Genomic DNA, 15,886 nt, shown 5'->3' with positions numbered 1-15,886 from the left:
AAGACGAGGGGTATTTTTCAGAGCATTTGCTCTGGAAAAAACCTCGTCTTATAATCGAGCAAATACGGTATATAAGACCCTGTTGCCAATATATTTAATATTGAAAAAAATTGGACCCCATGAAGGTATTTCTTTGGGCCCTAGCATACAAGCACTCCCTCCGGTATCAGTGCGGCCTACACCGTGACCACGGAGCTGTGCAGGGGAGGACAGGCTCATTCAAAGTAAAGACCAGTGGGGCCTTACAGCAGCTATCACTTACCTGACTGCTGCTTTATATAATGATCATGCAGCTCTTAACCTATCTAGTGTCAGATTGCCACTGATTGCGTCATAGCTTCTCTTAGGCTTGTTGGTACAATATGTGAAACAATACTGTGATGCACAGCATCAAAATGCCCTTGAGTTAATAAAAGTTACAAAAAAAATTTCAAAACAAAATTTTTGTTGTTTCTAGGTCAGTCATGTAATTTAAGCTCTGCAGTTTTCCAATGACTAGATCCTGATTTTTATTTTAGAGTACTAGCACCAAAAGTACTCCATCAATAACATTTCATTGAATGACACACATAATTGATAGATCTGTGATTTATAGGCAAAGTATGATGATGATAATAATAATTTACGAATTAGCATTTGGACGTAACACTTTATTAGTTGAACATAAGTAACTGTAGATAGACAATTTTGTGGTTATTACATGAATTCTGGACTAATTGGGTAGTATATTAACCCCTTAATGACAAAGCCCGTACATGTACGGGCTCAAAATGCATTGTTTTCAAAGGGTTTAGGGACTGCCCATTGTCCTTAAGGGGTTAAATCCATAAATTCCAAAGTATCTGACGTAGTCTTAATCCATTTTTCCTTTTAAAATGGTAAAAAAAAAAAGAATAGTCATTTGTACACTAAAAACAGCGAAAGACAATGAAATGAAAATGTAGTAAAACATTTTTCTATTTTGTTTTGTCAGATTCAGTGACAGAAGTAAAGACAGATATTTATGTCACCAGCTTTGGTCCTGTGTCTGACACAGATATGGTAAGTAGACATGATATGATATAAATACAAATAATTACGCAATATCACTGAAAACCATGTTAACTTTTATAACCGTGTTAGTGCTTAGATCCTATAATATATTTGTATGCTGAGAAAATATAATAGAATGCACATTCCTGTTCCTCTGGGGTCATTTAGTCATGTTATTTTCCTTAATCTGTTGAGCAGCTCTTAACCCCTTAACGACAATCCACGTACATGTACGGGGTTACCGTGCAACGAGATAATGACAATGCCCGTTAAATAGTTGCATTGCGCCATTTTCGCCGCGATCGGCGGCTTTGCAGCATCCACGGAAGCCTCACAAGTGAGGCTGACCGTGGATCCGGGGAAGAAAGCCCTCCCCGGAAGAAAAATGGGCTAAAACAGCTTCCTAAGCATAAACTGTGTTGCTGACATGCCTCGACTACCCCCTACCCCGATAGCCTTGTGATTGCTCCGAGGAGCAACCACAAGTGCCATCCTGTAAATGACGTTGCCGTCATTCACAGGATGGCATTAACAATCGAAAATTAGTTCACAGAGGGTCTATCCAAACCCTCTTGAGAACTCTCGAGCTACTGCATCAACCATGTAAGGTCAATGGAGCCCAGCTCACTAATCAGAGTGATTAGTAAAAAAAAATTACAAAAACATTGTTCAAAAATATTTTTAATAAGCAAGTCTTACAATTCTTTATCTTCACAATAATTCCCGCATGGAAAGAGTTAAAATATTGGCATTACAAATGCCCGTAGGGTGTCTAGTATTAAAAAATTTATGATTTGATGGGGTAAATTGAATAGGCCGGGTTTAAAGATGTCCCAAATATGGGACATGGGGGCAGTAGGATCAGATGTCTAAATGGCAAAAAAATACACACCTAACAAAGGAGGCCTTTTACCTCCCACATAACCCAACAAACCCATGCATGTGGGGTATCACTGCACTCAGGAGATGTTACTGAACACATATTGGGGTGTTGTTTGACACGGACATATACCACGACCGGTAAATTTATATCTGAAGTACAACGTGTGTGAAAAAAATACAAAACAAATTCACAAAGGCTGGTGGTAAAATCAGTGCATGGAAAGGGTTAAAATACTAGCAATTCAAATACCTTGGGGTGTCTAGTTTTTAAAAAATATATGATTTGATGGGGTAAATTGCATTGGCCGGCTTCAAAGACACCCGAAATGGCACATGGGGGGAAGAATTACCAGATTTGGAAAAAATGGTTTTAAAAAAGCAAAACGCTACCTGTACTTATTGCCCCATAACATGCAGAAAAAAGCAAAAAACATACACACATTGGGTATTTCTAAACCCAGGACAAATAGTAGAATCTTTTTGGCAAGTTTTTTCATTAGTTTTTGCAGATGAGTAAAAGTTTTTTGTTTAAAAAGTGAGAAAAAGTAATTTTTTAACAAAAAGTACCCATATTTTAATTTTTTTTTAATAGTGTTATGATAAAATTAATGGTATCTAAAGAAAGCCTTGTTTGTCCTGAAAAAAAAACCAATATATAATATGTGTGGGAGCATGAAATGAGAAAGAAGAAAATCACAGCTAAACAGCAACACTGAAAAATGTTAAAAGAGCCATTGTCCCACAATATACCGTATTGGCTCGGATATAGGCCGCCCCCGTATATAGGCCGCACCCTAAAAGTTTGGTGCTTTTTTAAAGAAAAAGTTTTTTTCTTTAAAAAAGCACCAAAAAACATGCTGCCACTCTGCCCCCCCCAAGATATGCTGCCACTGTCCTCCCTCCCCGAGATACGCTACCACTGTCCTCCCTCCCCGAGATACGCTACCACTGTCCTCCCTCCCCGAGATACGCTACCACTGTCCTCCCTCCCCGAGATACGCTACTACTGTCCTCCCTCCCCGAGATACGCTGCCACTGTCCTCCCTCCCCGAGATATGCTACCACTGTCCTCCTCTGCCCCCCCTCCCCAACTTACCGGATGTGCCGGCACCAGAAGTTGTATTGCGTAGATGTCCCCCGCCGACCCCGCAAGACACCCGGGAGTCTGCTCCGGTAAGTCCGGGGGGGGGGTGCAGAGGTAAAACGCATCCGCACGATGCGCTTAGACAACCTCCCGTGCCGGCACCCCCCGTGGGAAGTGCTGGCAGGGGAGGCTGTCTGAGCGTATCGGGGAGTAGGATGCAGGTCCCCTGCACCGCTGCGGGGGATCTGTATCCTAACCCCGCTGCCTGCCCGGCGCCCGGGACTGCATGTCCCGGGCGTCGGGCGCTAGACCCCGAATATAGGCCGCACCCCCACTTTAAAGTCTTAAAGTGGGGGAAAAAAGTGCGGCCTATATTCGAGCCAATACGGTACTACAAGTAATAACCCCTATTGTCCTTAAGGGGTTAATGCTTGTTCAGTACCTCAGAGCCCCCCATAGAAGCTTGCTTATCTTTTTATTACTTTTTTATTGTGCCAACATAAAAATATCAACTCTTTTTATTTATATACAAATATGGCAACATCCATTTGTTTTTCTTATGACCTTTAAATTTCCTTTTGGCTACGTCTTGCACATGGGGACTGTGAAGACTTCTGTTTTTTAGTAATAAACAAATAAGAAAAGAATATGTGATTCTCTAATCCCATCCTATTAACCATCTTATTATTTTTAAAACTTAAAGGACTAAAGTTTGTGTTTTTCAAATGTTACTTGTGTACTGTTCTGTCAGTAACAACACAAAAGAGGGACTGGAGTATTTATTTCTAGACTTGGGCACCAGGGGGCTCTTCGTGTTCGTCTTCGTGCTCGTCTTCGGGGGAAAAAAAATCTTCGTATTCCGCAAATATTCGCCCGTTCCTGTCTTCTCTTCGGGCGAATATTCGTGGACATTCTTCGTGCTCGTTTCATCTTTGTTTTCTCCCGGTTACCTAGCAGGGGTTAATACAGTGTTAAGAACACATCTGAGCTGCATTCTGCAGTTCTGCAATTCATTCATTGATGCCAGACGAGCCCCTTTCCGGCGACCAATAGAGTCGGACACACGTGAAGGTAATTGTGTCCGACTCTATTGGTCGCCGGAAGGGGGCTCGTCTGGCATCAATTAATGAATTGCAGAATTGCATAATGCACATCATTCGTTGATGGCAGGCGAGCCCCCTGCCGAAATGACCAATAGAGTTGCACACACGTACCTTCATGGCGCTATCCGAGGTGTACACAATACACATTGCCCTAAACTGAGGGCCAAGTTCATCCGAGCAGTTGTCTTGTCTAAGACCTAGACAAATGCTCCAAGGAACTTGGCCTTCTTTATTTATCATACACAGTCACACATCCATAGATGTTTAAAAAAAGAATAGGGATTATTTTACATTTTTAAATCGATTTTAGACCACTTTTAAATACATGCCTAACATTTGCTACCTATTTACAATGCCATACTTTGCAACAACCCAACTTTTACTGGATAGGACTGGAAAAAAGCAAGACTGTCCCTGAAAAAGTTGGGTCTGTTGGCAGGTATGCGAATGGAAAAATGTGGGACAAGAACTAAAAATAGCTTAGGGTTAATGTACGGTTATGTTTAAGAGTAGTAGCAGTGCACTATTTTGGTTAAAGATGTATTATGTCTAAATAATAATAAAATTTTAATTTTAATGGGTGTTAAAAAAATGAGGGGTTAATTTAATTTAATTTTATTTTAAAGTTATATTTATTATTTACTTTATTATATTTATTTCATGTTATAGTGCTACCCTACCCAGCTATACCTACCTACGTACATTAGCATGCCTAGTTTAGATAAATTTGATGGGACAGGACTGGAAAAAAGCAGGACTGTCCCTGAAAAAGTTGGGTCTGTTGGCAGGTATGTGGATGGAAAAATGTTATAGGGTGAAGTGTGAGTTATAGCGTTAACCCCTTCAGGTCCGAGACGTACCTGGGACTTCCTGGTCACAGGTCACCGGTAGACAGGGACGTACCAAGTACGTCATCCCCAAAAACCGCCCCCACATCGCCACAATCGTGGTGATCGCGGGGGCGCTGCTGCTGCTGTCTGCCCAGGAGTCTGGGCAGACCAGCACAGCCTCTCTAAGCCCACCCCCAAGCCTACGATCACTCCCACGGAGTGATTCTGTAGGCTGAAACCGCGATTGCAGAAAAACCTGTGTGGGGAACTGACACAACACCCCCTGCTGCCTGATCTCTCCATGAGAGCGTCAGTGCAGCGTTAACCCCTTCAATGTTGTGGCATTGAAGGGGTTAATTCCCGTTTTTTATGGGGCTCTGCTGCTGGTGGTCTGCCTGGAACCCCAGGCAGACCAGCAACAGCAAAAACGAGCCCCCACAAGCCCTTTGATCAGTCCTGTAAGACTGATCAAAGAGGCTCCTCCCCTGCAATCTCCAGTCTATGGGAGATTGTGTCCCAGCTGCCAGAGGCAGCTTCAGGGACAGAGAGACAGGGTTCTTTGGTCTCCACATAAGTGTGGAGACCCACCCCCTCCCTTGCTCAATTAACCCCTACCCCCCCCCTCTTGCTCAATTAAGAGGCTTCCTCAAAAAATGCATGAACCATTCATGTGAGGCATTGTTGGAACCGGGGGATGTTGGTGAACAAAATGTGGTGTTTTCTTCCATTGTTGCACATATGTTGTGCAAGAAATAAATTGCAACATTAAAATGTATTCGTTAAAAACGCAATAAAATAAATTTTCCGTAAACTTTGGCAGACATCATGAAGAAATGGCTGCCTGAAAAACTGTCAAAATTACCCTAGTTGAATACCTTGACTTGTCTGCTGTTCATAAATATATACTTTTATGGGGTAATTTACAGTGGGGAGCTTCCAAAATCTCCCAAATGGGATATGGGCCCAGTAAACCAATTTCTGAAAATTCCAAATTTGAAAACTAAAATGCGCGTGTTCCCGTTTTCCATCATAGCTTCCTCAAAAAATGCTTATACGCAATAAAATAAATTTTCCGTGAACTTTGGCAGACATCAATGAAGAAATGGCTGCCTGAAAAACTGTCAAAATTACCCTAGTTGAATACCTTGACTTGTCTGCTGTTCATAAATATATACTTTTATGGGGTAATTTACAGTGGGGAGCTTCCAAAATCTCCCAAATGGGATATGGGCCCAGTAAACCAATTTCTGAAAATTCCAAATTTGAAAACTAAAATGCGCGTGTTCCCGTTTTCCATCATAGCTTCCTCAAAAAATGCATGAACCATGCATGTGAGGCCTTGTTGGAACCGGGGGATGTTGGTGAACACAATTTGGTGTTTTTTGGTGTTGGATGGAACTCCAAATTGTGTTTGGTTGGTTGTGTATCAGACGGAAAAAAATTAAATGGAAATGGAAAAGGCGAATGAGTGGGCAATTGGCGACCCACTCACCTGTTTCACCCCAGGGTAAAGCATCCAAACAACTGTCAGTCCTATACGTTTGGCAGTGGACTTCCAGAGCTCACACACTAGGCCCTAGCGTAAGCTGGCTACTCCGGCGGAGGTAGCAGGCGTTGCCACACCGCAAACAGACGCAGCCATGGGGGAGAAACTAGCCTTACCATTAGAGACAGATGAGGTGCCATGCGTGAGCGCTGTCTACTCAGCAGCACTACTCTCCTTTCTGCTCAGAAGCAGCTGTTGGGGTTTTTCCACTCTCTCTGGAGATGGTACTAGTTGTTGTTGTTGTAGTACCACGGTCACCAGCTATGCTGCCTGCACTACGTTTTTCTTCTGCATCTTTCCCCAATAGCACAGCCATGTGTTGAGTGCTGAGGTAATGCTTAATACTAGCACTGGTAAAATGTCCAGACACTTTCCCTCTGCTTATTAGCTTCCCACAATGTTTGCCCTTTCCATAGCGCCCTTCTTTGACATTTTCAAAGTGCTCTCAAATTGGGTGCTGCTTCTACTGCTCGGGGTGGATGAACATCAGCAGAACTAGTGGTGGTGGCACTGGTGGTACCAGTACTGGCCATAGTGGGACTGCTAATTGCTTTAACTCTACCAGATTTGGTAGGTTTTGCTGCTGGTGGTGGTGATGATCGTAGCGGAGAAGGTGGAGGCTCAGGGGAAAATTGTGCACTAGTCATTTGTACACTGCTCCCTCAGGAATCTGATCCCTGACCACTCATCTCCTCTACTTCCTCTGGCTCATAGTCAAGTTCTTCATTAGCCAAATGGAATTCCTGCTAGGCTGGAGCTAAGACTGATATCATGACTTGTAGTGCGAGCAGGAAGAACAGACTCTGCACTTGGCCTCTCAGGCTCCTCTGGTACCTCGCTAGGTGGAGTTCCACTATGTGTAGCCCTCTCTCTAACTGTCTTTACAAAAATATTGTAAGGACTTGGTGGCTTGCTAGAGGTGCTAGGAGGACATGGCGTGGCGGTACCGGTGGGAACAGTAGGCGCAGCACTAGTGGTGGTAGAGGTGGTGCTGGTTTTCCCTACGAAGGAATGAGATCGCTTTGGTTTGGGAAAACCCCTCTGAGTCTTGCTGCTAATTTGGCTCTGCTTGGTACCTTGCATGCTGCGTGGATGGGAAAGATACTACTTGGGGCAAAAGGCACTTCTTTTTACTCACTGGGCTAGTAGAAGTACTAGGTGTGCTACCCTTTAACTTTGAACGTGCTTCTGGGGCTTTAGGCTTTTCATAAAAAAACAATAGAGCTTGTGGGCCTAGCAGCACTACTACTGCCTGCTTTTGGTGCCTTTCCTTTACTTGATGATCCTTCAAGCAATGCTTTCTTAAACGATAAGCGAGAGCTTGGCCTACTTGATCGACTAGACTGACGCAAAGGCTGCATCTTAGAACTGGTGGTGGTGGTCGCAGATGGAGCTTGTCCCTCCTTAGTCCCAAAAGTGTGTAGTGTAGTGTTTAACCCCTTAATGACAAAGCCCATACATGTACGGGCTCAAAATGCATTTTTTTCAATGTGTTTAGGGACCGCCCATTGTCCTTAAGGGGTTAAAACTATAAAAAAAATAAAAAATAAAATTAAAGACAAAAAATTAGAGGAAGTTTCTCTTCAGTGCTACTGCTGAAAAAGTAAAACTATGCACAACTGCACTGTGCTGTTGTGTGCAATCTGCCAAAGTGCTCAAGTTATTTAAATTATTAACTCAAGATTAACTATTTATATTAACTAGCAGTATTTTATTTTTAATTTAAATTTATACGGGCCTAAGAGCCTAGCCTACTACTATGCTAAAGCTATATTTCCTTACTATTCTAAGTCTAACTCTAGGCAAACGCTCTCAAGCCCACTAAGCTAAAGTGAGGTTAAATCAGATTCAGTATATGATTTATTAATTAATATTAAGTTATATAATATTAATAGATTATACATCAGAATTACTTATATTATGGATTATAGAATATAGATTATGAATTAGAATTTATTATATAATAAATTATATAATATAATATAGATTAAGATTAAAGATTAGAATTATTTATTAAATTATATTATGGGGCTAAACAACTTTTAGTTTAAATCTGATACAGAAGCAGACAGATATAGTTGTCCTACTTCTGCTTACTCTACAAAAATGTGCTAAATTATTTTGTTTTTTAATAGTACTACAGCTAGTACCTTGAAGCTTTTCTTAGTACAGTTGTCGTCACACAGTCAATCTTTCTTGAAAATAAATTAGAAAATAAAATGTAACAGCAAAACAGTTAGCTTCACTGATTGCTGAAAAAAAACACACAGCACTTATGCGGCTGCACTCACTAGCCAAACAAGTTCACTTCACTGATGGACTGAGATGAGTAAAACACTAAGGGTGCTTTTAATAAAATTAAAATAAAATGTAAAATGAGAAAATAATATTAATCTTTGCAAAACAGTTACTTGTTGATCAAAAAAGAACACAGCACTTATGCGGCTGCACTCACTAGCCCAACAAGTTCACTTCACTGATGGACTGAGGTGAGCAAAACAAATGAAATAAAATTAAATATCAATTAAGAAAAATTGACTTGGTCTCTTGCTGTTGCTAAAACAAAGCACAAACTAAAGAGTACTAATAAGAGTACTAATAAGATTAGCTGAACTATAAAGTTATTAAATTATTAATAATTTGTTTATTAATTATTAATAATAAAATGAATTATCAAATTCTAGATTGATCTTAAAGGTAGTAGTGGACTGGTTAATCTTTATGTTGGATAAATTATTAACCCTTCTACCTGACAGACAGTCTCAAGCAAAATAAGCTAGTAGTAATTTATAGCTAATTAATTATTAAGCTAGCTAAAATGAATTATATAATATTACTATAATGATTTTAGATTAGACATTAGTAGTTGTCTTGAATGTCTACACTCTACACTAGTATACTACAGTGTATATGACTGACAAATATATATAATAATATTAATGTATTAAATTATATATTCTATTAAATTATTATTTATACATTCTATTATTTATTTAATTTATCTAAGTGAAGACAGGGCAGGCAGTAGGCACTGCCAGCCCAGGGCAAGGGCAACCCAGTGCCAGTCAACTCAACAGCACTACACAGTTCATGACAGACAGAAGCACTAAAAAAATTAAATAAAAAAATGACTAAATTATTATGTAAAGAGTACACTGTGAGAAATGGCAGGCTGAGGCTTACCAGTCTCACACAGAACTATCTCTCTCTGTAATGCTCGGATGCAGCACAGCAGTGTTGCTGAAGCAGTCACAGCGAAAAATGAATGAAAATGAAAATGAATGAAAATGAGGAATTTGAATCCTGAGGTTTCAGGATTCAAAAAAAAGAGAAGCCACAGGCATCGGACGAGACCCTTAGCGTGACGTCACAAGAGCGAGCTGATTGGACAGACGAGGATTAGCTCACTCCAGTTTGAAAATTTGGCGGTTGTGCAGCGAAAACGAAGATTCGCCGATTCTTCGTGGTTGTGCGTCTTCGCCTACGTTTTACTGGCACTGTATTCTGTTCTACGTTTCTTCGGAACGAACAAAAAAACGGACTCTTCGTGTTCGTTTTCATGTTCGCCCGAAGACGAATGCACAAGTCTACTTATTTCTGAGAACTGAAAAGTAAGCGAGAAATGTAACAAAGTGTTGGAAAAAGCAACCAGTGTGTTGGTTAATTGTTTGCTGGATTAAAAAATAAAATATTAGGAAAGGCCAAGGGATCTGAAAATGTATTGCTTAGAAGAGCAAATTGAAGGAGGAGAAATGAAAACACAACAAACACAGAAGTATATTCCAGGAGGAGCAGAAATATTAGTACAAGGAGACATAATCTAAAACTTGTGGGTCAGAGAATTATGTGTTTATTTTGCTTTGTTGCAACATGTAATAGGATGTTTTACTTTACTGAGAGGGTGGAAGTTAAGTGGAACAGCCTCCCAGTGGAAGTGGCTACGGCTCATAGAGTGAGGGAACTTAAAAATGCATGATATAGGCAAAGTTTGTGACTAAAGATTACTGGAATCCTGAATCTAAAATTTTTATAGGTAGAGAGACTGATCTTAGCTAATAGGTTAAAAAGTTTCTGCGTAAAGGTGCCAAGCGGGCCAGATGTCATTATAGAAAGCAGCGTTTGAGACCATTGAGAAAACAGAAATTTTACTCATTTCCTTTCCCCAGTATAGTGGCAGTACTTGTGGGGTTGTTCTTTCCCCGGGACAAGAAGCTCTAAAAGATAAATAAAGAGTTAAAAAGCCCTCCCCTTCCGTTGGACGCAGACAACCTCCGCTGCCAACCACACCTCCTCCCGGCTGCAGCGGAAGTTGTCTACGCGGATCACGTAGAGCTCTACACGCTGCCCGGACAACGCACTGGGACTCAGAAGCTCCGGTAAGTTTGGAGGAGGAAGGGGGAGGGAGTGTTAAATGGGGGGGCATAAGGCTTTTCTGGAGGCAGAGTGCTCTGCGAAATGCCTTTTAACCCCCTTAATGCCACTCTGCCTCCAGAAATGCCCTTTAACCCTCTATACGCCACTCTGCCTCCTGAAATGGCTTATACCTCCCTATATGCCCCATAATATGCCTTTTAACCCCCTAAATGCCAAAGTGGCATATAGTGGTATAAGACAATTCTGGAGGCAGAGTGGCACATAGGGGCTCAAAAGGCATATTATGGGGCACAGTGGCATATAGGGGGTATAAGGCATTTCTGGGGCAGAGTGGAAAGCCAGGGGGCAGATGTGCATAACTGAGAGGGCAGGTTGGAAAAAAAAAGGAAATAAAAACAAAATATTTTTCTCAATCATAGCTTTTATTAAAAAAAAAAAATTGTTCACATTGTTCACATGAATTAAAATTTACTGGTAAAACTTTTTTCCTATAGGGTCGTCTTATATTCAGACTTTTTCTTTTTTCAGAAATGTATATTCAGATTTTTGGGGGTCGTCTTATAATCAGGGTCATCTTATAATCGAGCAAATACGGTAATACAAAAACGAGGGAGGGAAATACGGACTGTCACTATACTGGGGAAAAGAGTATTTACGGTGAGTAAAATTTCTGTTTTTTCCCCTACGTATAGTGGCAGTACCTGTGGGATATAACAAGATCCCTTAATGGGAGAGAATCAGGAATTAACTGCGTGCAGGACCTGCCACCAAACAAGGTTTCTGAGGCAGAGGGCATGTCCAGCCTGTATTTTTTTAATAAATGTATTCCAGGAGGACAATGTGGCTGCTTTGCATATTTCTTCCGATGACACTGATGCCTTTGCTGCCCAAGAAAACGGACATGGATCTTGTGGAATGGGTGTTAACATGTGAGGGATGTACTGCATCACAGGCCTTGTATGCCAAGTGTATAGTATCTGTAAGCCATCTAGCTAATGTAGATTTTGACCCGATGACTTTCCAAAAAGATGGTCTGATGAACAAAAATAAGCAGTACGTTTCAAATAAATGCATAGAGCTCTTTTGACATCTAAGGTATGTCATGTTCTTTCCTACAGTGAGTGCTTGGAGTTTCCCAATTCTTCGTGCTGATGTAATGGCCACTAGAAAGGCAGTCTTAGGGGAGAGAAATTTAAGGGACACATCCTCTAGAGGTTCAAATGGAGATGAACACGGGGGAGAAATGATGTGATACGCGCACAGGGGGAGGCGCGTTGGAGGAACGGACGTAATGACGTGAAGGCGCAACGAGGAAGCTGAAGCGGCTACCGGACCTCGCGGCAACTGGACGAGCTGGACTAGCTGGTGCAGCGGTTCAGAGACGGGTGGCGAGCTGGCGTAGCGGTGACGTCTCGAAGCGTCTTGGTGCCCTGGAGTGACAGCGTCTCTGCATTTTTTCCTCCTGGTGCCTCGGCGTCCTGGTTGGTTGGTGCCCCTGCGTCCCGGTTTGTTGGCGCCACGGTGTCCGCCAAGGTGTTCAGTGCCCAGGTCCTGTAATCGGATGTGATTTTGGGTGGCTGCATTGACGGACAGCCGAGAAGTGCCTTGGAAGGATCAAGAGGCCAGACGAAACTGCATGGAGGCTCCCAAAGTAATGCAGTTGTAAAATAAAAAGATACTTATGTTATCCAGAAGCAGGACTAGCAAACCGACAACAGCACTGGTTGGACACACATAACGCAAGTACTAGATCTCTTTTTGGAATCCGAGACCAGTTGTTTCTTACTATAAAATTTATTTAGCGTACCTAACTCATGTATAATGAAAGGTCTACTTGAATAATTACTGTTTAAAGGTACTCAATACAAAATCTGAGATCACTGTTATAGAAAAAATAATCCAGAGAGATTACTAAAACAGGCGTTCATATAGGGTATATCCCTAAAAATAACATCATAAAGAAATAAGCAAAGTATATGGAGCCTGACTCAGCTTTCTAAAGCATAATTGTACAGCTAGCGGTCTTGTCAGCATAAATAACACCCAGCACCTGTGAACAGCTGTTTCCTCAGTATGAAATCTATTAAGAGCATTACTGATTAATTATTTTTCAAATGGCATATATGAACTTTTAGAATAACAAATATAAAACCAAGGAAGTTTAAGCCATATTTCAAAGTCTATGAAGATTATACCTACTGCCCAAGAATCAATTGTACTAAAATAACATACAATTAAATCAAAAGCTACTATGATACAGCTAATGGACTCTAATGGTCCCTGGACTAATTTATATCTCACCTAAGAGACGCCGCACTGGACCCTACTATTTTTTATAAATTAAGAGAAAAAAGCCAGATACAGGGCAAAGGACATACTAACAAGATCTTACGGAGAATTAACGGTCAAGGTGGCCTCAAAAAAGGAAGAACCAAAGTACAAAAAAGGGAAAAGCGTGATATTGACCAAAGGAAAGAAAAAAAGATTACTACATTAGTTTCCCCTCAGGCCCTTAAAAAAATGGAGGAATCTCTATGCCTCTCGGACCCTACCATAGATGAATCTGGAAGACAATCTCTCAGTCCTAGTTATCAAATGACGCAACAGATTACCAAAGATTATTTTCAACAATGTATGGAAAAGCAGCTTACTCAATTTAAAGAAGAACTAACAAAAATACATAATGACTGGAAAACCGAATTCAAAAAAATGGATGAAAGCCTCTAATTAAATCAGCAAAAATATGAGCATTTGGAATTCGAGATAAAATCCATAAAAGAAGATCTCAGCCAAAAAGAAAATATGATACGAGTCTTAGAACAAAAACTGATTCTGAAGATAAAGCACGAAGGAAAAACTTAAGAGTTAAAGGTATATCTGAAGAGATTGAACAGGACTCTATTAGAGGTTTTCTGAAAGAGTTATTCATAGATATGGGCATTCTTGAAGTAGAAAGAGATGATGTAATTGAACAAGTCCACAGAACTACAAAGCCTAAATCCATCATGGATTCTAAACCAAGAGATATAATCATTTGTTTTTCCACATTTTATATACAACAGAAAATACTGAGGGCTTCAAGCGCTTATACCTCTAAAGAAGTTAAGATTCAACATCTGCTCTTTTTCCAAGATCTATCATTTGATACTAGACAAAAGAGAAGGGGATTTAAAGACATAACTAAGACTCTACGGGACAGAAAAATCAGCTATTTATGGGGCTTCCCAGTAAAACTGATTATAAGGTCTGGAAAACAGGTGGTCACTTTGTCCTCAGCTAAAGAGGCTAGACAATGGCTAAATGATGAGCTTCCCTTAAACTAGGGACATCAAGGACATCTAAGAGTCACCTTCCTTTTTTTTTTGCAGGATATATGAATCTTATTAACTTGCATTGAATATTGATCACTGAGTTCCTTATTGATAGACAAGGGTTTAAGTGAAATGTATTACTTGTCTTATGATATGTTTTATAATGGTAGAAGGAAGAAGGACAAATGAAACACACTGAAATTGTAAGGATATTAATAGACTAAAAAATAAAAAAATATACAGTGATAGAACATTCTTCTTCTTCATCCAAAAAGAATCGAGGGGTGGCAATTCTAATCTCTAATAATATTAAATCTGAGATAATTTATAAACAGAAGGATAATTGCGCCAGGTATGTCTTTATTGTCTGTCAACTTGATGATAGAGTATATTCAATATTAAATATATATGCTCCTAATTCAAAACAAATTAATTTTCTCAATAGCACTCTACAGAAGATTCAAAAATATATACAGGGAACATTCTTATGCATGGGAGATTTGAATTGCGTTATAGATCCTGAAATGGACAGAAAAATTAATGAGAACTCCAGCAATAGTAGTAACCAGCCTGCTCTATCGAGAACATTTAGGGAAACCTTGGTAAAATATGATTTTTATGACATATGGAGAACTATAAGATCGGCCGATTGAGATTATACTTTCTTTTCTCATCAACATAAATCCTTTTCAAGAATTGACCTAATACTGACTAAAGCCGATTGAGTTAAAGATTGTAAAAAAATCACAATTAACAATGTAGCGTGGTCAGACCCCGATTCAGTAACTCTTGAAATGCTAAGGAAATATAACTATGGGTTTCGACCCTGGAGACTCCAAGACTATTTACTGACAGGAAAAGACACCTATGAATACCTCTCTCTGAAAACTGAACAATATTTTCAAGAAAATTTGACAGAGGATATTAGCTTAGGAAACGTATGGGCAGGGTATAAATGTGTAATGAGAGGACTTTTAATTAAAAAATCTGCCTACTTTAGAACTAAGGGTAAAAAACATTTGTCAGAATTATATATTATATATATAATTTAAGAAGAAAGTGTGCGGTGCATCCTAGTGATTTACATATCACAAATATGATACAAGTTAAAAAAGAAATTCAAGAGATCCTTATTTCTAAAGCAAATTATAACCTAATTAAAATGAAACAAAAATATTATTATGTTGGTAACAGAGTGGATAAATTACTTTCCCATCAATTAAAAAAAAACGAAACCTAAAAGATGGGAATAACCATCTGTATAGCCCGGAAAAGATAGGGAATGCTTTTGGTGAATTCTATTCAACCCTGTATAACACCTCTGATCAAAATCAGGACAGGGAACACATTAGGAAATACTTACTAGAATCTAAATTGCCAAAAAATATCAAAGGAACTAGCTGAACAATTAGATACACCTCTTACAGATGATGAAGTTTGGAAAGCAATAAAATCAATGAAACTGAACAAGACCTCTGGACCTCATGGTTTTACAGCATTATTCTATAAAATAACGTTGATACAAAGATATATTCTGCCATCCTTGCTGATCGTTTAAAGGCAATTAGCCCCCAGTTAATCCATAAGGACCAAACAGGCTTTATTAAGGGAAGACAATCTAACGACAATACACGTAAAATAATTGACCTTGTGGAATATGTATCCACATATAAGATTCCTACTGTGTTCTTGGCCCTGGATGCTGAAAAGGCTTTTGACAGAGT

The 15,886-nt window shown here is 39.9% G+C and overlaps 1 protein-coding gene across 1 annotated transcript in view; it reads left to right on the top strand.

The window, feature by feature from the left end:
• LOC128503631 (gamma-aminobutyric acid receptor subunit alpha-3-like) overlaps nt 1–15,886 on the top strand; it is a 210,714-nt gene that overhangs the window by 46,548 nt on the left and 148,280 nt on the right. Inside the window, exon 4 of the mRNA XM_053473782.1 lies at nt 974–1,041. Coding sequence (XP_053329757.1) covers nt 974–1,041 — 68 coding nt within the window. The remainder of the gene's footprint in view (nt 1–973; nt 1,042–15,886) is intronic.

Source organism: Spea bombifrons, chromosome 8 (assembly GCF_027358695.1).
Source record: "Spea bombifrons isolate aSpeBom1 chromosome 8, aSpeBom1.2.pri, whole genome shotgun sequence".
Lineage (NCBI taxonomy): Eukaryota > Metazoa > Chordata > Amphibia > Anura > Pelobatidae > Spea > Spea bombifrons.
This window is presented reverse-complemented; position numbering and strand designations above follow the sequence as displayed.